Source organism: Alosa sapidissima, chromosome 11 (genome assembly GCF_018492685.1).
Source record: "Alosa sapidissima isolate fAloSap1 chromosome 11, fAloSap1.pri, whole genome shotgun sequence".
Classification (NCBI taxonomy): domain Eukaryota; kingdom Metazoa; phylum Chordata; class Actinopteri; order Clupeiformes; family Clupeidae; genus Alosa; species Alosa sapidissima.
Window position 1 is genome coordinate 13380208 of NC_055967.1, and position 26002 is coordinate 13406209.

A 26002-nucleotide genomic window follows, 5' to 3' on the forward strand; every position below is an offset into this window, starting at 1 on the left:
GATTTTAGTTTAGCTAAAGCATTTGATAGGTAGTCAGGGCTTGTATTGAGCAAGGCAAAGCATTTGATAGGTAGGTCAAGGCTTGTTTTGAGCAAGGCAAGGCATTTGATAGGTAAGTCAGGGCTTGCATTGAGCCATCACAATAATCACCACATCCTGCTCTGAGGCCATGCCTCTGGAGAGACAGGTAGATATGTTGTCCTCTTTGCAAGTAGAGCTGGTTTACTTTGTCTGGTAGGAAGGAAATCCTCATTAGCGCAGAAGAGACAGCTGACTCTGGACAATCTTGTGCCCTGTCGACCACACACCATGATGCCAAACAGCAGTGGGAGTTCAATGCTATTAGGTACAGTAGCTGAAAATACATGAGTTGTGAAATTGGAAAATGAAGTGCTTTACAACAGGTAAAATAACCGTAAATGTGGTTCTAAGAACTGCATTTAATTTTAATTCTGTTTTTATTTTAATAACCCACAACCCACTTGCAACACTAATTACATAGCAACAGTGATTAACAGTGCACATACACTATATTCATAGTATGTTATCTACATTTCTTCTTAGAAATCTTGCATGCAGTAAAGCTATGAGGTATTAAATTCATTACAACCATTTTTCTGCATCTGTAACTGATCAGTGCCTTTTCTGTCTTAACATTGATATATTGAGGATTGTGCAGTAGATGTCACATATCTCTCAACACCTTAGACTACACACTTGCTGTTGATGTTCAATTATAGTAGTGCAGACTGATTATCTCAAAGTAAGACTAGATACAGCATCTTACTTTTGTTCATATGTTTCCTTTAATAACAGATCATGATAGATGTTTGAGCTGTGCCAAACTGTTTGTTTCTATGGGATCAATTGACTTAAGTGTGGGCCATACTGGTTGATTGTGGTTGCTGTTACCTTGTCTGTGTGGTCATGTCTGCATTTAGGCACAGAGGATTTCTCTTTAAGCAATGTGGGCAACTATGCTTTGCATAACTTGTTGGCACAAAGTGTGCTTAGCTCTGCATATGATCTCAGGACCCTGTGTTAACATGTATTGGTCGCTGGGAGTCAATGTGCCCCTCCAGAGGTGCCTTCATCCATATCAGGTGAAAGGAAAAAGTCAGACTTTCTTGCAGTAGGTGGGCCATTTTTTCCAACTTTCCCAAAGTAGGTAGACTGACAAAGTTCACATAGCACTTGAATGGAACCCAGCACCGCCATGAAGTGAGCTTTCTGTCCTTAAATGCCAAACCAAACAACCAAAGCTCAAGTAATAATTATACAAACACATGGAGTCGCTGGTTGACACTGTACCCTTTTAAGGATGGACACTGCCAAAAGAGAGTTAACACATGCCAAAGAGGGAGTCTCGTTTTACCTGCAGGGGGAGATGTTGACATCAAGGTGTGTGTCCTATAAGTGCAGACTGGATTGTCAACAGAGGAAAGTATACTTTGTGAGCACTGTTGGAAGAGTGTTTCCATGCCAGGACACACAAATCTCTGCTGTTCTTGTGAAATATGGAGCACCTCCTTTCACTGCAGGTCACCATGCGGGACCTGATCCCAATCAACTGGGCAGATATTTGTGGAGGGTGTGAATTTCTTGTCTTGGTTTGTCAAGGAATGGAACAGCATTTTTTATATGGAACACAATGGTGGAATTACAGTAGCACAATTAAACTGGAATTGTGCTCATACTTGGGTGGCCTCGGCGTGGACATGGGTGCCAATATGCCCAGTAGACACCAAAGAGCCAGAATTCACTCTTACAGATAGATGGACAGACAGACAGACAGATACTTTATCCTGAGAGGGACATGTAGGCATCCAGTAGCTTTATCTAGTACTCTTATGACACACACACACACACACAGAAAATAAGACACACTCACAACACTGTAAGAGTTGAAATCCAGATTTCAGATTCCAGGCAGTAGTGGAAGTGAGATGTTATGGTAGAGTGTGCGCCATGGAGTCAGTGTAAAAAGTATACGGTGCAAAGGTATTCCCAGTGCAATAATAGTATAGCCTACTGTGTCTGATATAAAATGCAAAAAAATAGGCGTCAATAGAAATTAACTTAAAGTTAATACTTTTTAAACAAATACTAAAGTTAAAAAAGAAATATGCCTACTAAAAAAACTCAAAAGTTAGGATGTAAAAGATCAAAAAGAAAGTTTGTACGTAGAGGTTAATATAGCCAGTAAAAGAGTCTGAGTGTACTTTGGCATATAGTAAGGGCAGAGAGAGAGGCAGACTCATGCCCAATAGTTATAGTCCGTTTCACCCCTCCACACAACAACAGGAGTTAGACAGCTGAATGGCCCGAGGAACTGAACATGCTTGTCTGTCCGGTGAGTATGCCGTCTAAGGACTGGTGGTCATTGTCCATGCTTGACAGCAGCCTGGTTAGGGTCCTTTTCTCCACCACTGATGTGTTGGCTGATGTAGTGTAGTGCTAGGGTCAAAAGGTCCACAGAATCATCTATTGGCCTAGTGATTGACTAGTGAGCTGGAGATACTTCAGAAGACCACTCTATGAAGTATTTAATTTGGTGTAAATAATAGAGTAGGATGTTATTTCAATGATTAAATAATGACAAACATATTAGTAGCCGACATGTCTTTATTGTATCAGACAACAGTTCAAATTAACTTACGGTACAGAGACAGACACTTTAATCAATGCGTTTTTACTCCTGGGAATCAAACACCTGACCTTGGCGAACACTTTGTTCAACTAGGCCTAGCTGAACTACAGGGACTAGTTGTGTGTAATTTAGAAGGTTAGAAGATAGGGGTCAATTTCAAGAGGAAGCTTTTAGGATTGTCAAATCAACCCATGATATACATGATATACAGTACATATATACTCATATACTTTTACTACTTTTTGCACCTTCACCATGACACTTACTCTCTTAGAGCACCTTACCCTGCACACAGAATTACAGGCCCATTCCCGGCCCTGTCACTGCAAGCGCCTCATGCTTGATCATCCTTAAGCACACTGTGGATTTTTAAAAAAATTTAATTTATATAGAATATTTAGTATTTACTTTTTTAGTTTTCTTATCTTCTACTGTCTCTATTGTACAGTGGAGTTTTGTTATATGTATATACTTATATTTACTCTTTCTGCTGTCAGTGCATGTTGGGGATTAATAAAGTATCTATCTATCTATATACATACAGTATATAAGTAAGTATAAGTATATATACTCTTTTGATCCCGTGAGGGAAATTTGGTCTCTGCATTTATCCCAATCCGTGAATTAGTGAAACACTCAGCACACAGTGAACACACAGTGAGGTGAAGCACACACTAATCCCGGCGCAGTGAGCTGCCTGAAACAACAGCGGCGCTCAGGGAGCAGAAGCGATAACCAGTAGGCCACGGCTGCCCCAGATATATAATATATATACTCTCTATATATGCACATACACGTCATGGTTGAAGCTATTTGTGCACTAAGGTTATATATATATATATATATATATATATTATTTATTTATTTTTAACACAGGATAACACCAAAGCTTAATATATTTTTTATTGCGTTAACCTTGTTGACCTTTGGTAGCCTACTCCCCAAGGACTAAAATTTGTTTCGGTAGATGGCGCTAATGCACTATAATGATCTATACTGCATGCATACTGCTATAAAACCTACGAAAGAATTTGCTTGTTCCCTTCAAACGCTTTGAACGACGAGCAGTTTCCTATCTTATAGTACAGGTTTGCAAGATACTGAATATCCCCTTTAGTCTTAAACTCTGATCATTCAAGTTATGAGCACTAAAAAGAGAGGGGGAAAAACTCTATATGGTTGAAATATAATTGACATTGCTCATTACAACCAATAGTAATGTAGCTTCTTCATTTTGCTGTCCAATCACAGTCGACTTTATTCAAATGTAAACATTTGAGGCGCGCAATGATCGGATCGGATATAGTTTATACCTTCTTATGAGGACAAATAACCTTAATGCATACAAAATAGTGTTAGTAACACAAATAGCTTCAACTCTGACGCGTATGTGCAGTTCTTAGGCGAGTTTATGTAGCAAAGTGTTAGCTAAAGTCGAGATTCTAGCGTACCAGTTCGCTTTTTTGCTAGTCGTGTTCGCACGTTTTTGTTGTTGTTACACCGCTTGTTAGCTAACTAGCTAGCGACAATGTTGGGTAAGCTTTAATAAGTTAAGTCTTAGCTTTCAGGTTGATTACATTTCTGCAGTTTGCAGAACTTTTAAATTAGCACATCGTAAATTGAGGCACTCAACTAGGTAGTTAGTTGACGTCCGGGAATTGCTTAGGTGTTATATACGGTGGCACGGGTAGTTAGCGTTTGAGCAACCGGTTATGGCGGAATTCCTTGTAGACCCGTCAGTTCTCACGAAAGAGAAACTCAAAAGTGAGTTGCTAGCTAATGATGTCACTCTCCCAAGTGGAGAACAGAAGAAAGAGGTGTACGTTCAATTATATTTGAAGAACCTGACTGTCCTAAACAAGAAGACTCCTCCCCAAGACACTTTTTCTAGTGATGATGAACTGCCGACTCCCGTGGTCTCCAATCGGACTCGGTCCTCGGGAAGGGTAAGTTAAGCTAACGTTATCTACAGCGATTGCTAGCTTGCTAACTAGCTGCATTGTTAGCCACTTTCTTTGAATGCAACTTTGTTAGCTAACCGTTAGCGAACCGTGTTGATAACTATTTGTTTGTACTGTAACATCAACGTTAGATCTGTTAACTAGTATGTGGCCCATACAGAACTAGCATTTCCTCATAGTTTGAGCGGATGCATCGCGTTCTACCCGAAGTCAAACATTTGTCATTTCTCTAACGTTAGACTAGCCTTTAACATTTTGAATGCGTTTAACGTTAGCATATTTTACTGTTAGCTCAATTTACGTTAATGACAACAGAATGGATGAGAAATACTAGTAATCTATCTGCGTGACCTGTATCATAACAGCGTTACTGAAGTGTGTCACCGCGTTATTGTTATATAAATACATTTGTAGCTGCATCTAATTAGTGCAAGTTACTAAATTAACTCACTGCAGTAGGTTGGAGCCGTCTTTTCAGTTGCGGAAAGCACTGGTAATGACACTTTTCGACGTTACACGTTGGCCAGGTCCAAATGCCTTCTGCAGTCCAGACTCCAGAACAGTGTTTGTTTTTTCTTTTCTTAAATTTATCGATTACCTTATCCAAAGATAACGGAAACACCAATATAAACTGTTACATAAATGATGTCAACTAATGTGAAGACATTGACAAATAAAACGAGAGATGTCTTTTACTGTGACAACTCATCCCGCCCCTCACCATGTATAATGTCTCCATGATCAAAGTAAGGGCTATTCAGTTTTACGAGTCGGCAGCCGTATTTACACACTCTAGTCTATTCAGTATTTGAGTGCGGGCGAATCAATATAGCCTACAGTGAACAAACAAATAAACCTTTTGCTTTCGCTTCCAGTTTTCACCATATTAAATAAATTATGTAAGTTTTTTTCTTTGTACTATAAGGCTTATCTTAAAAGTGTTAAAAATCTGTTTTAACACTTTAAAAATCTATCCAAACACATGCATGCTGATTCTGATTAATGATTATTGCACAGTAGTTGTCAGACTATAATTGTTTGCTGTGCACTTGCTTCTTGTTAAACAACATTATCTTTAAAAAGGTTAATGTGGGTAAATGTTCATATTCAAATATTTGTGTACATGAGTGTCAGTATTCAGTTAAATTGGTCAATCATGCCCCTTACGTTCAAGATAATAAAGCATACTGGTGGATTTTACCTGAAGATGGTTAGCAGTCTGATGTTTCGATAAGATGTTTAGGCACCACACTTAAAGGGAAATTCGGGTCTAACAACAAAAACGTAGGGTTTATTTTTGGAAGGTAAGGAGTGTAACATTTGGTTTGGGACCAAAATGACATCAATTGCATTTTCAACTGAATGGCGCATAGCATAGCCTTTGGGGGCAGCTTCACCACGTAGTGTCAGAAGTAAATCACTCTTTTTAAGCCGTTAACTTTACTGGGCTCAAATACATTTCTAATATGCTACTATGGAGAAAAGTATGGAGCAAGTGTAATGGAAAAAAAAGCTGTTTGTGCAGTCAGTTACCTTGCTCTTCTGGTCGTGGTCATCTTGTGTGAAGAAAGTGCATACAAATCCATACAAGGTTGTTGTTAGACCAGATCAGTGTATTTGAAATTATATGTTCTCATTAACAGTAAAAAGAAGGACAAAATCACCAGAAAGTTGGTGGTTAACTGAGTTTTAAGCCCACTTTAAACTATGACACTTTGTTGTAATGACCATAATAAACCATTCCAGTATTCTTGAAACCAGTTCACGTACCACATAAATTGTATTTGGTTACTGGACTGAAACTGGGCTCCAAAACAATCTGAAGACTAGATGTTTCTCATAAAAAAAATTGAATTTACAGAAACAGAATTAGACCTGTGTTATTATGCAAGCTAATTTTGTGTTGTTAAAGCTGTTAGTAAAGTGATTTTATTTCCTTCTTTTCTTTTCTAGAAAGCTTCCAGAAAGACAGACAAACTTCAAACAGATGAGGTTGACATTTCAGTCCTCTCTGATGAAGATCTGAAGGACCAGTTACTTAAACATGGAATTGATGCAGGTCCCATCGTAGGTGAGTATTAGTCTCATTTATCCAGCTCTATTCATGAATAAAACACTTTTCAGGAGTATTATAATCATGTCAATTTAAACATCTTTGAGCTGCCCTGTTGTGACATTATGCGTAAGTTGTAATGAGGACAGTAATGTTTTTTATCTTGATGCATCATTTCGTACAATAATAAGTGTCAAAATGTTATTTATTGTATATCTAGTTATCACAGCAGTAGTAATAGTAGCAGCATCACTTCGTTGTGTATAATTTAAAGCCAGCATAGTTAATGAAAATTCCTTAGCATATCATGACATCACAGCTGAAGAATGACCTCTTCATTCCAATAAAGATAATGATTTAAGATAAGTTAAAGATTAATGGCATTATTGCATGCAATAAAAATTCACTAGCAAACCTTTTAGCCTTCCTATGCTGCACCACCATGGTTGACGGCATTACATTGTCACACATTCTGGGGAGGAAAACAGCTTTATACAAATGTAACTTTTATTTAACTAAGTACTCCATTCTTTGTTTGCTTTAATGTATTGACTGCAATTTATCCACTTCAGCCTCAACCCGCAGACTGTATGAGAAAAAGCTAGAGACAGTTCTAGATGGAACTGCGAACGCCACATCAGGTCCTCCAGAGCCTACCACCTTGAAGGCTGATGGCAGTCAGAATGGAAACACAAACTCTGTGCAAGATCACTACAGTGATAAGGAGGAAGGTGAGATGCTACAGCCGTTTCCCCCGATTTCCACTACTGGTAGTAGCCTCCATTTTAATTATATTGCATTTTATGAGACAGATTCTGCCGATGTGGAATCAAATGACCTTTTGGTTCTGATTTTGAATCTCCCACTAAAGTCCTTTTCTCCAGGGATTGAAGCCTCTGGCTTGAAAAAAATGTTCATTGAATGAATTGAACTGGGTATTGTTGGCACTGTAGATGGTCCTCTAAGCCCCCAGTCCATTGCTGTGATTTGCTTTACAGAGGAATCATCCCCACCAGAGCCGGAGCCAGCCCCTGTTGTTAGCAAGCCGGTCAGGAGCCGTAGCAAGACTCCAGTTACAGTGAGGACCAGTAGCAGACGGCAAAATAAGGCAAGTCCCTTATCCTCTCGCTCTGGGATTCTTTTAAGGCCCACTATTCAGGAGGTGTCCATAATTTATCTGATATATTGTTTGGAAGTGACCGGTATGTGGGTACATTGTGGTGGGGCATTTTGCATAATGGGCTGCATACTTAGATCTTAAAGTAATTGTAAGTAGTGATAATTGGCACTCCTTTGAAAATCTTTTCTGAGTTCAGTTATTCAGACAACTGCTGAACTGGTATGTTGACACATGAAGTGATAAAGCTATTTTTGTAATGGCATCACAATGGCTATAAAGGAGGAGAGTCGGGTGTTGAGTGCTGGGAGAAGAGCATTGGTGGGAGAGTTAAAGGAAGAATGAAGATCATTCAGACTAGCAAGTGAAATGAACAATCCGATAAGCATATTGACCATTTTTTTTTTAGCATAGGTAAATTATATTTACTATATGATGTAGTATTTTGAAAACAAATGGATTAAGCTTAGACTTGGACTAAAAGCTGTTTTCAATGTAAATATTTTAGGGGTGTCACGATTTCAGTTTTATGGGGGAAATCGTTCGAAATTACATCTTGATCTCTAACTTCAAAATTAAAGGTAGAATCGATGATGTAGACACACCCTCAACTTCACGTCCAGCATGCATGCCAAGAGGCAAAAATGCATTAATAGTAATATAATTTTAAAAAGATCGAAGATCAAATCAAGGATTTGGAGAATTGTGACATCTCAATCAATTGATATTTACTAGAGATGTCAATGTAAATCTCCATTTTCTTTTAGTCCGGGACTAGCTTAATCCATGTATGGGAAACGGGTCCACTGAAAATGAGGACTATCCTCAATGAACCTCCGAGAATAAATATAGGTTGAATGAAAAGAATATGCTCTGGTTGTAACTGTACATGTTCTCAATCTTCAATCTTCAAGGTGGAGGAAAAGGTACCAGCTGCAGATGAGGCGGCAGTGATTGAGGAAGACGTTTTAAAGGAAATGTTCCCTGGTCAGACTGCCACTCCTACAGGAATCAGGTAAAAAAAAAAGACTTGTTTTCTACAAAACATTCTTTAGTAATAATAGCTACCTTACTAATAAATCCACTGATTGTTTCACCCACTTCAGTGCCACTTGTCGAAGGCCAATTCACGGAGCAGCAGGAAGGCCGGTAAAGCCCTTAAACCTCTGGAGAGAAGAAACCCTCCAGCATCATGGCACTTACACAGAAACCAGCTCCATCCTGCAGGGCCACTCCGCCGTCGAAGCTCCCCCCTCTCAGGGCTCCCGTGTGGGCCGCTGCCTCTCACTGCTCCTGAGGCTGCTGGTTCTCCTCACCGTGATTGCAGCCGTCTACTACACCTACCAGAACGTGGACAGTGAGCACATCAACTACGTCCGCAGCCTGGTAGACAGCACCGGCATCCCCGCCCTGCTCACTGGAGGTGAGAGTTCAGCAGACCAGAGCAGCGAATGACTGCTGCCCGTACCTCACCCAGCCATGGGCTCCACCTCAAACTGCCCCTCATGATATTATTAATGGGTTGTCTCTCCCCAGCAGTCGGCAGCTCACCTGAACGGTAACAACAGCCTCGGTTAAGTCTTTGACAAAGTAGTTTTTAACCATCATGTGTGCAGATTTTCGTTTAACTTGGTTTGAATTGTTTTCTTAGCTTTTTTCTAAAACAGGTAATTATGCATGGTTGGTCTATGTATTTGTGACTGTCAGTCATGTCTTTAGCACTTCAGAGTAATCTTTAAAATAGAAAGCTGTTGAAGACCCCCTGTTTTGCATGACCTTTGTTGTTAACTAAGGGCTTACACATACATTTGTTTTTAGTTTTTACATATTGTGCTTTCAGTGTCGTATTTTTAAGTGTTGACAACTGATGAATTTGACCCAACAAGTTTATTTAAGATAACCTGATGCCTCTGCCACAACAACATCGGTCATGTTAGTTAAAACCAAATATATATATATAAACCAAACATGAGGATCATGACATTTGACAACATTATTTTCTTTTTTTCCTCAAAGACATCAAATTAAAGAAAAATTCTGATAAATACAGCACCTCTAATACCACCCTACTATTCAACTACTTTATGCTTTTCTCCAATAACAACAATGATTGGGGGGTGTTTATTTTACTTGGTAGTTTTCCCCACACTTACCGAGTTGCAATAACTGCTCCCAGAGTAGCAGCACTAGCATGGTAATGATATTGACTCCATCTAGACGTCTGGAATTGATGCTACCAAAGTTTACGCTGTCTCTACATTTAAATCCGTGTTATTGGGGCTTCGTCACGGTTTCTGAAATGGTTACCAGGCACGTTCTGTAATTTTAGCCACTAATGAATGCACTGGCCATTATTTTTAAGTCTTACAGAGTGGAATCTGAAAAGCTGAATTACTGGTAGTCATGTTGAATGTGTCAACTTGTATGAATTTAGTGTTTTCTCCTTTTTATGTCGGCATATGTCAGCAACAATGACATGATGGTAAATAAAATGTGTGCTTCTTCAGTTTTTTTGTTACTGAAAGCACATCTAACATCCTACTTATACATTTCCATGCAATGCACAAACAATCACAATTAAATTATCTGAAAATAATCCTTACAATTAAAGAAGAATATTGCAGCTTGTCCAACATCATGGTTGCCAGTGTGTGCAAAATAATTTGGGGGAGAGTACTAGCCTGCAATCTACTGTATCTTCTAGTGTGCTTTGACTATACAAATATTTTTTAGATGATCCTTCAATTTGAATGTGGCTTGAAAATGACTTTAGGGCATACATTTAACTGTTGTGATGGGTCAGATTTATTCAGCTGATTGAAAAAGTCTGTCCTTGCCCCATGTAGCTTAAGGTATTTGTGAGAAGGGCATTTCAGTAGTCTTCATTTAGGGTAAATCAATGGCTGTTAAATAAAACGGCCAACCGTGATGTTAGCCAACTAGACATTTGGCAGGAATTAACAAAGATCATTTGTAAACATGTTTTAGGTAACTCCTTTTGTGTTTACGTAGTTCAATTGAACACAGATTTAAAGGAAAGCACAGTGATGGAGGTAATATGTTTGTTAGGCAACAGACTGCACTGATCACGTCTTGTTTGAGTTTTACTGTTTGTGATGTAGCATTTTTATTTTCTGTGAACCAAAATGTACTACTGTAAATACATGTACCTGTAGCCCAGTTGACCACTCTGGCCGAATCATTTTTCTTCTTGCTTTTCTACTGAACATCTGATTGTGGACTTTACCACCTGAATCCAAGTCAAAATGACTTAACATGAAGAATCTTGTGTAATACAGATGGCATGTTTGTACTGTTTTGGTAGCTGTGAATTGTCTTTGGTTTTATATTTTTGTAAGTGGCTTGAGCAAAACTACTGACTTTTTAAAACAAATGTATCCATTATTTGTAGTCAATGCAGAAATTACACAAGCAGTGTCTTCAACAGCGTCTTTGTAGTTTTAATTTTGGAATTGACCATTGTTGGAGGTTGTTTATATAATTTGTTTTCTGTGTGGGTGCGCACATGTAAATGTCAGCCTAATAAAAACTAAACATCACTAGTGTTCTCACACACTTGTTTTCAGTCACATCTTAAAGGTTGTATCAGCGATGGCGGGGTAACGTCACTTCTGTTGATGTTCAAACAAAACCGAGAGCTAGCTCGCTACTCACTCCCCGTCCCTCCCGTGCAATTGTTTTTGTGTGCAGATCTCAGAGCCCAGGCTGCCTACAGAGACGCAGTTTTTTGATGGCCTGCTTATGGGGCGGGCAGCTAGCGGATTGTTAGGAAAGATTAAATGAATGTGACCATTTATGTTTGGGCCTTTTTTGGGCCTGCAATCGCTGCAACAACCTTTAACTTCATGGTTAGCAGGGAGTTGGTCTGTATTATATGTATCCATACCCTTTTCTGTGAGAAACTGTTTTGGGTAGCGTACTTAAATCGATGGTGTATGGCAGAAAACAATAGAATGGGATACGTAAATACAGTTGACATTATTTTATATTACATAATCCCATACTCATTTTAAATGATCTAGAAAAAGCAGTATTTGAAGTGTGGGTGCTATTTATTTTTTTTTCCTCAGGTAATTGCCTTACTAAATAGGATGTTTTGGATTTATGTTTGACTTTTCTTTTGCAATGGTGTAACTGTTTAAAAAAAAAAAAAAAAAAACAGTTTCAATTTATCTAAAATATATTGTCAACTGGTATCTCAATATGAATCCCCTGGTGTACTAAATGTTTCACATTGAACGAAATGTACTATAGAATGCTGAATGCTCTTGTTTATGAAATAGGTTTAGCAATAAAACTGTACATTTAAATATTTCTTGAAGTTTTGTTCCCTACACTGATTTGAACTAGTCGCCTAGTCCTTGCTCAAATTGCAAAACGGAGTTTGAATACTACCTTTGTTTGGTCTTTAAAAAATATAATGTAAGTTGTTTTGGACATAAGCATCTGTTAAATCTTAGCAACTGAGACGTTTAAATATAAATATAAACAAACAACGTCATGCGCCATCGCTGACTGCACCTTTAAACACGGACACCAGCAGTTTATTACAGCCCTAAATATCTAATCTGTTCATCTAAAGTATACATTCAGGAGTTGTTTTCATTGGCTTAAAATGGCTTAAATGTTTCTTTACCCCCTCCTATTTTGGGAATTGGAACAAAGTCCTTTTAGGCAAGTCCTTGCATTCGGCAGCCATATTGCAACGCATTTTGGGCAATTGACCATAGCACTTAACGGCCATCTATTTTGTGCAGAACTGCGCATGCGCAAGGGTTCACATCAGTCAAGCAATCAGGACTGGTTATGAACTGATGAATTGATGCCTGAATTGGCCCACCTAGGGTGATGACAGCCATATGGATGTTGCATTTAGAAAGAAAATGCAGCCTCTTTGTGAAACCAACTTTATACCTATTGAGATTGCTCATTCATTTTTAAAATATTATATCAGATTGACACGGTTGTGTCCCCAACATAAATGAATTTTGAGGAGTCCCTGTTACTTGTACACAGATGATGAAAAATATCGACAGAATCTGTGATAGATGTGTGGATCTACACAAAATGAATTAGGCCTTTCATATAGTTTCACCACATAGTTCTTTAATTCACTTTGCCTACAATCTCGTACATTTAGTTAGTTCCCATGTCTTTGTCCAGTGAGAGCTACAATACTTGCCAATGGGAAGGTGAAGTAGCCTGACAACATTTACTGATCCTGTTGCACTATTATGCACTCTCCTTTCAGCATTAATAGAATATACCCAGTCAATAATAATAATATTAATTATACATTTTAATGCCTTTCATGACTCCCAAGGTCACTTCAGATATACAAGTATAATGAATAAAATATATATTTTTAAAAAACAGAAATATTACCTAATTCAGTCTAAGTAGCCAAGTCACAGTGAGTATACTAGCCGAAAGGAATGGGTTTTAGATTACTATTAAAGTGCATAATGGAGCACAATATCTGATGTGATAGGGAAGAGAATTCCTGATCTTAGGACAGTGTGACAGAACGATCTTTGTCCCATGGTGTAGAGGTTCATATTTAGTATGTAAAGTCATGGGCGGATTATGAACTTTCGGGCCCCTGGGCCCAGATGTATTAAGGGCCCCCCACTAATTGTCGTATATGTGGGAGGGGGGGGGGGGGTTTGGGGGCCCTCCCCCAGAATTTTTTTAATTTGTTTGATGTGATTTCCTGTATTCTGGTGCATTTTGGGGATGGCCAATACTAAATTTAATCATATTCATAGCCTACATCCTGATTTGTTGATACTGAGGCAATGATTCCATGCAAAGGCTTGGGCTTCAGGGCCCCTTGACCCCTTGGGCCCCTGGGCCTGGGCCCGGTAGGCCCGTGCAGTAATCCATCCCTGTGTAAAGTAGACCTGCTGAGGAGGATCTCAGTGAGCGGCCAGGGGTGTAGTTCCCCAAGAGGTCAATGATAGGTGGGAGCATGATTATGTATGACCTTATATGTAAGGAACAGAATTTTAAATTAGATGCAGAATGCAACAGGAAGCCAATGAGTTGAAAATAAGTCATTGGTTAGGTAATTGCATCTCAGATAAGTACAGTGATCAGCTCATAAATAATGGCTTACTTTATTATATAATGTGTAAAACTGGGATCTAACCATGTTGATGTTAACTTAACCAGCTTGTGAGACTTGTTGCTTTGACACAATCAAACAAAATCTTTCAAGATCCGTATTATCCTGGATTTTGTCAACAGGAAAATCCAGCTATGGGGAACAGCAACATTTGCTGCACTTTAGTGATGTAAGTAAAAAGAAGGTTAAGTCCATAGAAATCTTTATTAACACCATACATTACATTACAGTACACTGACATATATTACAACAAGATAGGACTCACAGGTGAAGGGAGTTCCCAACCTTCAAATTGCATTTAAAATGAATGCACAGATACAATCATGTATTTTATAATGCCTAACAATGAGACCGGGAATTCTAAAGCCATTACAAATGCATGCGTTCATCATTTCTGCCATGTTTCTCTATTTCTGTCATTGCATGTCTAGCCTTTAGCAACTAGAGAATGCAAATATGCCCTGATCATTGACTCCCGTTATTTGTTGGCCAGCCTAGGCCCTAAATAATGGCAGTTTACGTCGGCAAGACTTGCTGAAAAAAGTACTTACTGTTTAAGTAATGATCTGTTATCGCATAACATGCATCACATCAAGTAGGCTATTATGACCAATTCGCTCGTCAACCTACCTTTGCAGTTGCATCGCTGGTAGCAGTCGACCTGCCAATGTAAAAAGGTCTAGCCACCCTTTTTGCCCAGGCCTCAGAGATCATTTCGTAACCACCAAAAAGCGTCACTGTGAGTGGCCAGATAGTGCTCTGACGTAGAGCATTTCCTTTATGAGACATCTTGTTCACGCAGACTGCGACAGGATTCGGTCTCTGTGAGCCGGCGATTGGGAAGGTCGGAGACATCAAGTTACAGGGAGCTCTCCTAAAGTAAGGAAAAGACGAATTTGTTGTATTTTCCGGCTTATAGGTTTCTTTACATTGAATGTTACATTAGATGTCAAGCTGATTCATTATAATTCTCTTTTCTAGGTCAGAGTAACTTTGTTATCCACACATTTGTGTGCGACTGAAATATAACGTTAGCAAAGTGAGGATGGTTAGCATTAGCAAACTGCACGTAAACTGTTGGGCCTTGAAACGACCATCGAGATTAGCAAATTGCTACATTCCAAGTTACTGTGTGCTAACCATATGATCTTAATATTTTGTCGAATGCTTTTAAAGTGTGGTTAAATAACTTTTGGCGAAGCTAGGCTAGTTATCTATCTCTAATACCTCTTTATTCCTTTGCAATACAGCAGCCTGAACACAATGTACCCGACCACCTTGACACAACTGGCCCGGGCGAATCCCTTCAGTGCCCCACTCTTCTCCCTGCAAAAAGTCGAGGAGCCCAAACAGACAACCAGCGTCAATGGACAAAACCGGAGGCTTGCAGCCGCAGCTGTGGCGGACGGTAAGAATTTTAACATTATACGCCAGAAGCTAACAGTATCGTTACAACGTTAGTTAAAGCTAACGACCTCGAAACTGTTGCAAGAAGACAGATGTGGTATGAACACAACATTAAGACACTGCTGACATCGCTAGTGTAGCCTATTTGTTGAGGTTAACATTAACGTCAGATGGCACAGATGGAATGTATTTGTATGGTGCACATTACGTTTCTATTGCGTTAGACTATATTACGATAGTAATATCCGTTAGCCGTAGCTTAACGTTATTAGGTATCACGTTACCGGCAACTTTAACCTACAGGTTAACGTTAAGCATATCAGCCGTATTGGGCAAATATTTTAGTTTGTCAAACCAACTTCTAATGCTGATAGGTTGGGTTTCTGTTCGGTATATGTAAAATATTATGATTTATTACGGGTTTAAAATAGCCGACATTTTGGGGTCAGGGGCTTATGTTTGATGCAGAGCCCAAGTTAGCCAGCACAGCTAACGTTAGCACTCGTATGATGGCCATTTGATGTTGGCTAGCTGAATATCTATGCTAACTACCCTGAGTTTGCACAGGTTTAATTTGATGTCGAGAGGAAAACGGTATCTTGCGAGCGGTGGCATAGGGCTGTCACTTAACATGAATTAAACGGTTGTTTATCATTAAATGAAGGCATGACGGCGTATTTTTTTATTATGTCTATTTAAGTTGTGAACAAATGCAGACGGAGCCAGAAGGCCTTGTCGGGCTTTCGTGGTAATGGAGGGCAGTGAAGGACAAAGTTGGTCCTGTAGGACACATTCGTTTTAATATTAGACGCTGAGAAAACTCAAGACACTGATACCACGCCAATGGATACGTTCTACATTTCACATTAAGGTTGCCATGTGTTGAGTAATGTCTGGCAATCAGGAATGCCATTTATTTCAATGCGTCCTCGACGCATGACCGCTAGCTGCATTCAGGGACGTGCCAACAAGGCCGAATTTCATTGGCTCAGTTAAAGGCCATGTTTCCTCACTTGTGCCATAACAGTTTAATTGTTTTACATGTGCACATGTTTTTTATATTTGAATGTGTACCTTTTAATGATTGTCTTAGTTTTTTATGTTTATTTTGTCTTGTCTAGATTTCTTTTTTAATAATGATTATTTTATAGGTAGGGTACCTAATTGTCAGACTGCAAAACAGTTAGACTCTTTTATATTAGAACCAAGAGGTCTGCATGAAATGACAAATTTAACTGTGGAGGGGGGAGCAGTCAGCCAAGGTGCCTTTCAGTTTGTTTGCGCCACGATGTAGTGCCTCAAATGATTGCGCCTGGTCTCTGTTCAGAGGGAGACAGCTGTGAGTTTGGCTCACAGAAGTATTTCATCCTATGTGGCTTCGGCGGAATTCTGAGCTGTGGAACCACGCACACAGCTGTGGTGCCTCTTGATTTGATCAAGTGTCGAATTCAGGTCTGTTTCCTGCCACTTGGTGTGAGATAACCGCATGAGCATGTAAATGTTGTGTTTTTTGAGCATGAGCATGTCTGTTGTGGTGTTTCGTCCTGTTCCTGCAGATGTGAGCTGCGAGTTTGGTTCCTCAAAGTACTATGCTCTGTGTGGATTTGGGGGTATCCTGAGCTGTGGCATTACTCACACAGCAGTTGTGCCCCTTGACTTGGTCAAGTGCCGTCTACAGGTCTGTATATAATCACTGGTCTCTGTACAAACTGGTATAGAAGCACATTGGTATGGGTCAAGTGGTTGACGTTAATCATTGTTTTTCCTTTTGTACTTACCCACATCACCTTTTGAAAGGTCACGCATGTTGATATTGTGCTGTGTTGGTGTACCTAATCTCCCAGTCTAACCTGTAGAAATCGTTCATGTAGCATATTGAAATATTGTTAAGTATTATAGTAATTTATTAATACTTTAAATATAAGTATTTTTGCTTTAAAATTGTTATGCATGATAACACAATGTTGTGTTACTCTTCAATTTAGGTGGATCCAGCCAAGTACAAAAGCATCTTCAATGGCTTCTCAGTCACACTGAAGGAGGATGGTTTTAGGGGTCTTGGCAAGGGCTGGGCACCTACTTTCATTGGCTACTCCATGCAGGGTCTCTGCAAGTTTGGTTTCTATGAGGTGTTTAAGGTCCTGTACAGCGATATGCTTGGTGAGGTGAGTCCTGGAAGGTCGTCTTAAAACTGTTCAAATGCTGATTTATTTTGGGTCCTTTGTCTGCCTTATAGCCTTGTCACTTCAAACAATCTGGTGAAACGAGTAACTCATCCTTGTTCGTTCCAAATTAGGAAAATACTTACCTGTGGAGGACATCCCTCTACCTGGCAGCCTCTGCTAGCGCAGAGTTCTTCGCTGACATCGCCCTGGCTCCCATGGAGGCATGCAAAGTGCGTATCCAGACTCAGCCAGGTTATGCCAACACCCTGAGAGAGTGCGCTCCCAAGATGTTTGCCGAGGAGGGCTTATGGGCGTAAGTATATTCTTTCCTCAGGGCCCCAGACTCGCGGGCATATGTTGACACTAGTCCATTTGCTAAGGAATAGTTGAGAGGAGATTGTGATCCTCACATGTTTCTAGTGCATTGTTGTGAATTAGTACCTTTTTAATGTCATGCATAACCAGCGGATTGCAAGGTCTGCTGTTAGCTGTCGGTTATGACGTTGTGTTGGACACGTTCCTTAGATCCACCTCTGGGAAGCTCTCCACTCCAGGGCTGCTTGCTCTCTGTGGGTACTGCAGTGTCTGGGGTTGGGCTTCCAGCAGCTTTGAGGCTGTACAGTTGGAGGTGCTTGAGTCATTGGCGTGTGAGAGCAGTCTACCTGCACCTCTGGTCTAACAGCAGCACTGACCCCTTGCTGGAATCCATCAGTGCTGCAAGACTGGAGGGCGGACAACTTCTCTGTGATAAAGGAAGAGTCAATGTTCAGGGCCTGAAGTTGTATTGCATTCTGTTTGAACTCAGACCTGACCTGTGTTAAATATTTGAAAATGGATAATTCTCATCATAGCTTAATTTCTGTTTACTGGCACAGCATGCTTTAAATGTAATGGTCATCGGCTTTGCATTTTCTTGACTGGCAGGTTTTATAAGGGTGTGGTGCCTCTGTGGATGAGACAGATTCCATACACCATGATGAAATTCGCCTGCTTTGAGCGCACTGTGGAGCTGCTCTACAAGTTTGTGGTGCCCAAGCCCCGCAGCGAGTGCTCCAAGTCTGAGCAGCTGGTTGTCACATTTGTTGCTGGCTACATTGGTAAGTTTGTGTTCTCAGATAAAATGTCATTGTACCATAAGCTGTTAATTTAGTTTTGTATTTGGCGCTCAGTGACCTTTTGAATAGTGTTTACATGACCCATGTGCACCACAGTTGTAGTTAATGGTCTTTTCCTTGTACAGCTGGTGTGTTCTGTGCTATTGTGTCCCATCCCGCTGACTCCGTGGTCTCCGTGCTGAACAAGGAGTCTGGCAGTACTGCTGTGCAGGTGCTGAAAAAGCTTGGACCGAAAGGTGAGCAACCTGGACATCTTACCCTATCTGTTCTGTTTCTGTTATCAGCTAGCATTTTGAACTCATTTCAGAGGCAGTTCTGAATTGGTACCTAAGCAATGTAAACAACGGCAAGGCTATTAGGGTCCTGCTACGTGCACGAGTTCAAACACGTTCCTTAGATCCACCTCTGGGAAGCTCTCCACTCCAGGGCTGCTTGCTCTCTGTGGGTACTGCAGTGTCTGGGGTTGGGCTTCCAGCAGCTTTGAGGCTGTACAGTTGGAGGTGCTTGAGTCATTGGCGTGTGAGAGCAGTCTACCTGCACCTCTGGTCTAAAAGCAGCACTGACCCCTTGCTGGAATCCATCGGTGCTGCAAGACTGGAGGGCGGACACATTTTGTCAGTTAAACTGAAAGATTGACTGCTTAAAGTTTGCATTGGAGTGACCTGCTTTCGTTCCTTTTTGTAACCAGGTGTGTGGAAGGGTCTGGTGGCCCGTATCATCATGATCGGTACCCTCACTGCCCTGCAGTGGTTCATCTATGACTCTGTGAAGGTCTACTTCCGTCTGCCCCGCCCCCCTCCCCCTGAGATGCCAGAGTCCCTGAAGAAGAAGCTGGGGCTCACCGAGTAGAGCACCAATCATTTCCCCTGACGCTCCATGTAATAATGGCTGTCTTTTCTATATTTAAAACCTCAACCACCACCGCCCCCCCCACCTCTTCGGCTGCTGTACACACAAACCAACAAAGGATGGCAAAGAATGAACATGTTTGTTTATGGAAAAGGCAAAGTAAAATGCAGTCATTTGGCCTCAACTCCTGTGTTTTGTTGATTTTAAGATTAAAGTGTACCTGGAAAAAATGTTTGAATGCCTTTTTCTTTTTTCTCTTTTTTTCTCTCAATAAAGCAGGCTCAGAATTGGCAGTCTAGTCCAGTAATCCAGTCTGAAATTGCATAAATGTTGGACGATATTGCTCTTCATTTACTCTAAGGAAAGTAACACTTCAATGATGGGCTACTCTTGAGATATTTTTCCATCAGAATGTGGGCTTTGAGGAATCACGTATTTCAACGTGAGTCCTGTATTTCAAATGGAAAACTGCTGTAATGTTGGTTACACAACACGTTGACCAGAAATGACAGCCAACACCAGCCACTTTACCAATCACCCACTGACGGAAAACGGTTGGTTTAATAACTAGCTAGCAGGCATCTGTGGAGCGGCCTAGTCTTAACGTAATTGGCTTGTTCGTCAGGTTGCGTTAAGCCTGCTTCGAACGTATTTTTAGTCACAGCGCGGGATGCATTTGTGAAACTTCACAAAGAGATGGCAATGCGTTTCTAATAGTGGGCATTCCCAATGCCTTAATGGCAGGAACTGTGCGACATCGTAGTCACAGTTTAACAACCGACCGTTTCTACTCCACGTAATGAGATTATAGCGAAGGTCTTCGTGTGCCATTTCCGATACATTATCAAACGGCTACTGCTGAAAAAAACATCTGGCTCAAACTTCAGGCCCACGCGTCTTTTTACACCGACAAGGATATGAGCTGGCATGGGCCAGAGACCACTTGAAGAAACACCAAAATAACAGTAATGAGAAGCACCTACCAACAGTATTAATTTTAATGCTGTACAATTATCACAGGTAGTTTATTACTGCAATCTCCAGCAGCAGGACATTTGACAAATCACATTATCGATGGACGTTAAGATGCATTTTCACAGAAGGGTAGGCCTACAAATAGGCGGTCTAACTCTGTTCCATCACTACATCGTTAGCAACTACAACGCAGAACTCGATCAGGCTCAGTTTTTTAAAAAGGCGCATCCAACATTTAGGCCGTCTAAGGCTTGTTAGACTGTTTTCTATTGGCTTAGTCAAATTTTACTTCATTCATCAATATGGTTTCAAACGTGGAAAATTTACCATGAGAACGATGGGTAGGATATTCACATGTTCCATGTCGCTTGCTAGGGGCCTTGTCTGAGCTACTTAAAGTGACAGGTTTGTTCTATATTTGACATTACAGTGCCCCCTGCAGCAATAACGGCAAACACTGGTGGTTATGCCGCAAGTGTCTGAGCGTAAAAATGTCAACTGATGATCGGGAGACTCATATTCGTTCTCTATAACTTCAGAGCGGAAGTAATAATTAGCCGAGATATGAATAGCATTCCTTGCCACAAAAAAAACGTACAAAAAAAAAACTTCCACTTACCTTTGTGTTGGAAATATGGGAGGTAAAACAACACCTTTGAAATCCAGTCTTCAGAGCAAGCAGTGGACTAGCGCTGCACTGCTGAAGCCTCTACATGTTCCCAATCCTAATTAACTACTAGGCTACAGTGAGATGTCAATGTCATCAAGGGATCTCAAGGCGATTACACAGTAGAATTAATCTGCTTTGTCGTAAAACTCTCCATGGCCAGATATTATTAGACAGAGTTGGAATAACTTTTTGAAAGGTTCAAATGCATACGAATTTGAGCCTGATAAATTACCAGGCTACTCAGTGCCACACATCAAACAGGTTGATTCTAATACTCACAGGTTTAACCCTGGTCCAATGGTCTAAATATATCTGAATCTAATTTGGATTTACTCATTCATCATTGTGTGTAAGAGTTAAACAAAACGAAGCCTTACTTTTACTGCCCTTGATACACGTCCTAGCTTTTGGGTATTAAAAATGGGACTGGTTCCAAAAAGGGATTACCTTGAGATCATCGCTGGATTTAAGTAGCACTCTGTGCATTTTTTTGTATGTGGAGACAAACAGCAATGTTTTGTTCACTCTCAGTTCAAGACATAATAGGCCTAATAAAATAGCTAAGTTACCAGCATTTGTGTGATTTTTGTTTAGCCTAGTGTTACTTGAAAGGCATACTATTTATCAACTTCACATGGTTACATTTCCCTGAATTTAAATTGATTTACAATAAAATTGCATTTTTTGTCATTCTTTCTTTGTAATGTGCATATCAGTGACATGTAATTGTAGTCATTTTCAACAGCTTGTTCAGGATACACCCCTGATACAGAACAAGCATGAATTAGTCATTTGGATGCAGGTGCACATGTAGCAGATTGAAGTTGTCAAGGGATTACATTAACCCAATTACCTGTCTGTAGACAGACATTGGCTGCAGGAATAAATTATTGTGGAGGTGGAGGGGGTGAGATGGAGGAGGAAAAGAGGTGTTATGCTGTGTCTGGTGCAGCCGGAACCAGGTGCTCTGCTCCCTGATTGGGATGGGGAGGAGTGGCACTCTTGGGCACTGCAGTGCATTTCCTCAGTAAGCTACACTGACCACTGCAGCAGGGGAACTGCGTGCCTCCTTCCATCCCTCTTTTCCTGACATGCCATGTTGATTTCTTGGTGGTATCTATACCTGGCAGCCCGGAACATCATCCATCAAAGCAAGTATTTGAGCGAGTACTCTGATGTCTGATTGTCTTCTATAAATTAACAATATTCTGACCTTGCCTGCATTGGGTTTCATGTGAGAGTCCGTGCATGTCTTTGTATCCGTATGTGTAATGGAATGAATGAAATCTTGAATGTAGTTACATTTTGTATTTATCAATAATGGCTACTTGAATGTAAAACTTTTAAGATGAAGCCTACACTTCATGTCTAACCAGGCTAACCAGGTCAAGAGTCTGCATGTTTGTTTTATAATAATCTGAGTAGTGCATTGTTGATGCTTTCTCATGAATATGGCTCAATTGTCTTCACTCAAACATGAGTCAAGGTTTCCCTACTACCAGATAACGAACAACAAAAATCAATGTATGTATGAAAGTGTGTTGTGTTTGAGTGTGGATGGTACAAAATGTAATGCATGAACGTGTGCATGGTTGGCAAATGGACATTGGTCTTAATTCATTTGATCTCTCAGCCAGTTGGAGACTACTTAAATCTGTTTTGCTGCAGCTCTGGACATGGCCTCAGTCCTGCAGAAGCTCATTATGCCCCTCTTCAGTGGGCCAGCAGAGCCACCCAGGAACAAGGTGACCGTGGTCGGGGTGGGCCAGGTGGGAATGGCCTGTGCCGTCAGCATCCTACTGCGGGCAAGTTTTCGTTTGTAAAAAATCATCCTCACCACCAAAAACAACTATTGATGACTTCACATGACAAACTGTGACTATGCACTACTATAAAGGTCACATTTATATCATAATATTGATTTTTCATGTGACATTACATACTGCAAATTCTCTCCTCTATTTGTCAATAGGACCTTTGTGATGAGTTAGCTTTGGTGGATGTGATGGAGGATAAACTCAAAGGAGAAATGATGGACCTCCAGCATGGTAGCCTCTTCTTAAAGACACCAAAGATAGTTGCTGGCAAAGGTGAGGGAGGTTTGGAACTGGATCACAATATTATAGATCAATAGTGTTCTACATTTTAAATTCCATTTTTTTTGTTTAATGTCTCCAAAACATTAGATTACTCGGTGACTGCTCACTCGCGGATCGTTGTGGTCACAGCTGGTGTGCGCCAGCAAGAGGGGGAAAGCAGGCTGAATCTGGTGCAGAGGAATGTCAACATTTTTAAACACATCATCCCTCAGATTGTCAGATACAGCCCCAACTGCATCCTGATTGTGGTTTCCAACCCAGGTTCACAAATCAGTCTAACATCATTAGTACAATCCGTACAAATGCTCATGCTAGACCATACCTTGAGTCATGACACATATTGATCTACCATTTACTAAGCCAACTTTTAAGTTCAACTGTGTAACTGTGCTGATTATAGAGGGGTACACTGTGCTGACAGAGGGGTACCTCTAATTTATGAATTTGGATTCATAGCATCCCACAATTATACTATATAGATATTTCTGAACAAATTTCTTTCTTATTAGTGGATGTCTTAACCTATGTGACCTGGAAGTTGAGTGGTCTGCCCAAACACCGCGTCATTGGTAGTGGCACCAACCTGGACTCGGCCCGCTTCCGCTACCTGATGGCTGAGAAGCTTGGCATCCATTCCAGCAGCTTCAACGGCTGGATTTTAGGAGAGCATGGAGACTCCAGTGGTAAGTCAAAGCACACATAGGAAGACTGCTCTGAGATGTTATCAAGATCGCTTGTCTTCTCCCAAAAGCAGTTTTTTTACGGTTAGGTTTCTTTTCTTTCTTTTTCCTTTTGTCAGACTAGAGGGTCCCATGAAATTCACTTTCATTAGCATTGTGAGAGGAGAATGCTCTATCTCACAATGCTAATGAAAGTGAATTTCAAGAGTTCTGCCTTGGCCCTTCCACCATCATGGAAATATGGCTTTATCCTGCTAACAAACATACAGACAATTAAAACATGCTGAAAACATCACTTCCTTAATGGATAAAATATGTGTGATGAAGTGCAGCTTGTGTCCTGGGTTGTGGGGGCAGCCTTTCTTATATGGCTTACCCAAAATCATGCGTTTAGTCTTATAACTATGGACCATTGTTTTCCTATAGTGCCTGTATGGAGTGGTGCAAATGTAGCAGGGGTGAGTCTTCAGAAACTCAATCCAGACATTGGGACGGAATATGACAAGGAGAACTGGAAGGAAACTCATAAGAGGGTTGTAGACAGGTAAGCAATATGCAGTGCACAGAAAGGATGAAAAGCTGCATTATGGTGGTACAGTTGAATTTTCAGTTGGCTCCTTTTCCTGCAGTGCCTATGAGGTCATTAAACTGAAGGGGTACACCAACTGGGCTATTGGTCTAAGTGTAGCTGACCTGATCGAAAGCCTCATGAAAAATCTGAATAGGATCCATCCAGTGTCAACTATGGTAAAGGTCAGTAAATGTACTTGTACAGGAGTGATACATACTGTACATGTTGAGGGGATGGCAAACCACTTCACAGACACATATATATACTGTATATGTACTAGTGGATGTATAGGTGGGTGACGGTAACTTTTTGATTTGCAGGGCATGTTTGGCATAGGCGATGAGGTGTACCTGAGCCTGCCCTGTGTGCTGAACAGTAGTGGGGTGAGCAGTGTTGTCAACATGACTCTGACTGAGGATGAGATGGCCCAGCTGAAGAAGAGTGCTGATACATTGTGGAACATCCAGAGGGACTTGAAAGATTTGTAATTTAACATGTATCACCAATTCATTCCGTCATTACAAATAACCTGACAGGTCAAAAAAAGGTTTCCGCCATTTCAGTGTAACTGATTTCTATTTGAATAAACCTTAAAAACTTAAGCTCTGTAGTGTATCCACTATGGGAAAAATGTCAATTAGACCATTTTGGCAATTTGAAATTAAATATTTAAATATTTAATATAGCTGCAAGCGTTCTACCTGACAGTTCTATGGGCTGCCATGAACTTCAATGGCAGAACAATAATAAGAAAACAGAAACACAATGGGTGCCTTTGCAGCCTCGCTGCTTGGCCCCCAATTTGATTTGTTCCAAAATGTTCCATTTTTTTTCATGGATATCTAAAGCAACAGTTTGTCAATATTTGAGGTACGTTTTCATCTCTAGTGATTTTGATGGTATTTCATCCTGTGAAAAACAGATACACACACACCTGTTGTTCCTACTAGCCATCCTGGGTAATTTTGTTGTTTGGATTTGAACACGGCACGAGAAGAGAAGCCTTCACAGCACGATATTGCAAAAAGACATCAGTTACCAGGTTAGCAAGCTTTTATTAGGATCAGCTGGCCTGTTGGTGGTTTTCCTGCCATTTAGGTCAGTGGTTTTCAGGTAAAAAAAAAAGGTAAATGAATAAAAGAAGTTTTCTCAGCTCTAGTGGTATTCAGTATTTTAAATACTGATAAAATATGTAAAGTATAAGGTTCCTCATCATTCTTATTAGCTTACATATGTGAGGTCTTAGATTAACTCCCGATGACCAGAGGGGAACACTTACTTTGTCTGTCACACTTTATCAATGGTTTTACTTTAATTTTTAGACAAAAAATCTAGTTGTAGCAACAGATTGCATGCTGAACAGCATGAAATGATTCTGTGGGATAATATTTGTGGTTTAAAATGGAAACTGCAGATGACAATGGCTACCCCTTTTTGTTACTTTTGAGGTTCAAATGCATCAAATATGTCATGGGAGTATGAAGGTAGTTTGCCATTTAAATCAATTTTGTAGCCACTGAATTAAAAATGGGACTACTTTTA

General features: G+C 40.3%; 3 protein-coding genes and 2 non-coding genes across 6 annotated transcripts; all 5 read left to right on the plus strand.

Moving 5' to 3' along the window:
• The first annotated feature begins 3925 nt into the window (after positions 1 to 3925).
• tmpob (thymopoietin b) lies at positions 3926 to 11341 on the plus strand. Its single transcript, XM_042109593.1, has 6 exons — positions 3926 to 4596; positions 6565 to 6682; positions 7237 to 7395; positions 7663 to 7772; positions 8696 to 8796; positions 8888 to 11341. The coding sequence occupies exons 1-6, from the start codon at positions 4363 to 4365 to the stop codon at positions 9234 to 9236; spliced, it is 1071 nt and encodes a 356-aa protein (XP_041965527.1). The 5' UTR covers positions 3926 to 4362; the 3' UTR covers positions 9237 to 11341.
• Positions 11342 to 14648: 3307 nt separating this feature from the next.
• Positions 14649 to 19772, plus strand: slc25a3b (solute carrier family 25 member 3b). Of its 2 annotated transcripts, none has more exons than XM_042109591.1 (8): positions 14649 to 14808; positions 15180 to 15337; positions 16664 to 16788; positions 17322 to 17501; positions 17633 to 17814; positions 18426 to 18598; positions 18742 to 18852; positions 19305 to 19772. In XM_042109591.1, the coding sequence occupies exons 2-8, from the start codon at positions 15193 to 15195 to the stop codon at positions 19463 to 19465; spliced, it is 1077 nt and encodes a 358-aa protein (XP_041965525.1). In that variant the 5' UTR covers positions 14649 to 14808; positions 15180 to 15192; the 3' UTR covers positions 19466 to 19772. The 2 variants fall into 2 exon arrangements, with proteins under 2 accessions (XP_041965525.1, XP_041965526.1); XM_042109592.1 differs by lacking the exon at positions 16664 to 16788 and adding an exon at positions 16893 to 17014.
• On the plus strand, positions 18013 to 18239 carry LOC121724736. Its single transcript, XR_006035287.1, has one exon. It is a non-coding gene; the product is annotated as a small nucleolar RNA SNORA53 (small nucleolar RNA).
• LOC121724735 lies at positions 19000 to 19226 on the plus strand. The gene has a single exon (XR_006035286.1). It is a non-coding gene; the product is annotated as a small nucleolar RNA SNORA53 (small nucleolar RNA).
• Positions 19773 to 22110: 2338 nt separating the features above from the next.
• On the plus strand, positions 22111 to 25058 carry ldhbb (lactate dehydrogenase Bb). Its single transcript, XM_042110367.1, has 8 exons — positions 22111 to 22261; positions 22779 to 22915; positions 23083 to 23200; positions 23297 to 23470; positions 23719 to 23892; positions 24316 to 24433; positions 24519 to 24642; positions 24781 to 25058. The coding sequence occupies exons 1-8, from the start codon at positions 22207 to 22209 to the stop codon at positions 24946 to 24948; spliced, it is 1068 nt and encodes a 355-aa protein (XP_041966301.1). The 5' UTR covers positions 22111 to 22206; the 3' UTR covers positions 24949 to 25058.
• Positions 25059 to 26002: the final 944 nt, after the last annotated feature.

Excerpts from the sequence above, each read along its gene's own strand:
- slc25a3b (XM_042109591.1), top strand. The coding sequence starts at position 15,193 with ATGTACCCGACCACCTTGACACAACTGGCCCGGGCGAATCCCTTCAGT. Across the intron at positions 16,789-17,321 it reads TGATCAAGTGTCGAATTCAG|GTGGATCCAGCCAAGTACAA; the intron begins GTCTGTTTCCTG and ends TCTTCAATTTAG. Across the intron at positions 17,502-17,632 it reads ACAGCGATATGCTTGGTGAG|GAAAATACTTACCTGTGGAG; the intron begins GTGAGTCCTGGA and ends GTTCCAAATTAG.
- ldhbb (XM_042110367.1), top strand. The coding sequence starts at position 22,207 with ATGTTGATTTCTTGGTGGTATCTATACCTGGCAGCCCGGAACATCATC. Across the intron at positions 23,201-23,296 it reads AAAGATAGTTGCTGGCAAAG|ATTACTCGGTGACTGCTCAC; the intron begins GTGAGGGAGGTT and ends CCAAAACATTAG. Across the intron at positions 23,893-24,315 it reads AGAGCATGGAGACTCCAGTG|TGCCTGTATGGAGTGGTGCA; the intron begins GTAAGTCAAAGC and ends GTTTTCCTATAG.
- tmpob (XM_042109593.1), top strand. The coding sequence starts at position 4,363 with ATGGCGGAATTCCTTGTAGACCCGTCAGTTCTCACGAAAGAGAAACTC. Across the intron at positions 4,597-6,564 it reads GGACTCGGTCCTCGGGAAGG|AAAGCTTCCAGAAAGACAGA; the intron begins GTAAGTTAAGCT and ends TTTCTTTTCTAG. Across the intron at positions 6,683-7,236 it reads TGATGCAGGTCCCATCGTAG|CCTCAACCCGCAGACTGTAT; the intron begins GTGAGTATTAGT and ends TATCCACTTCAG.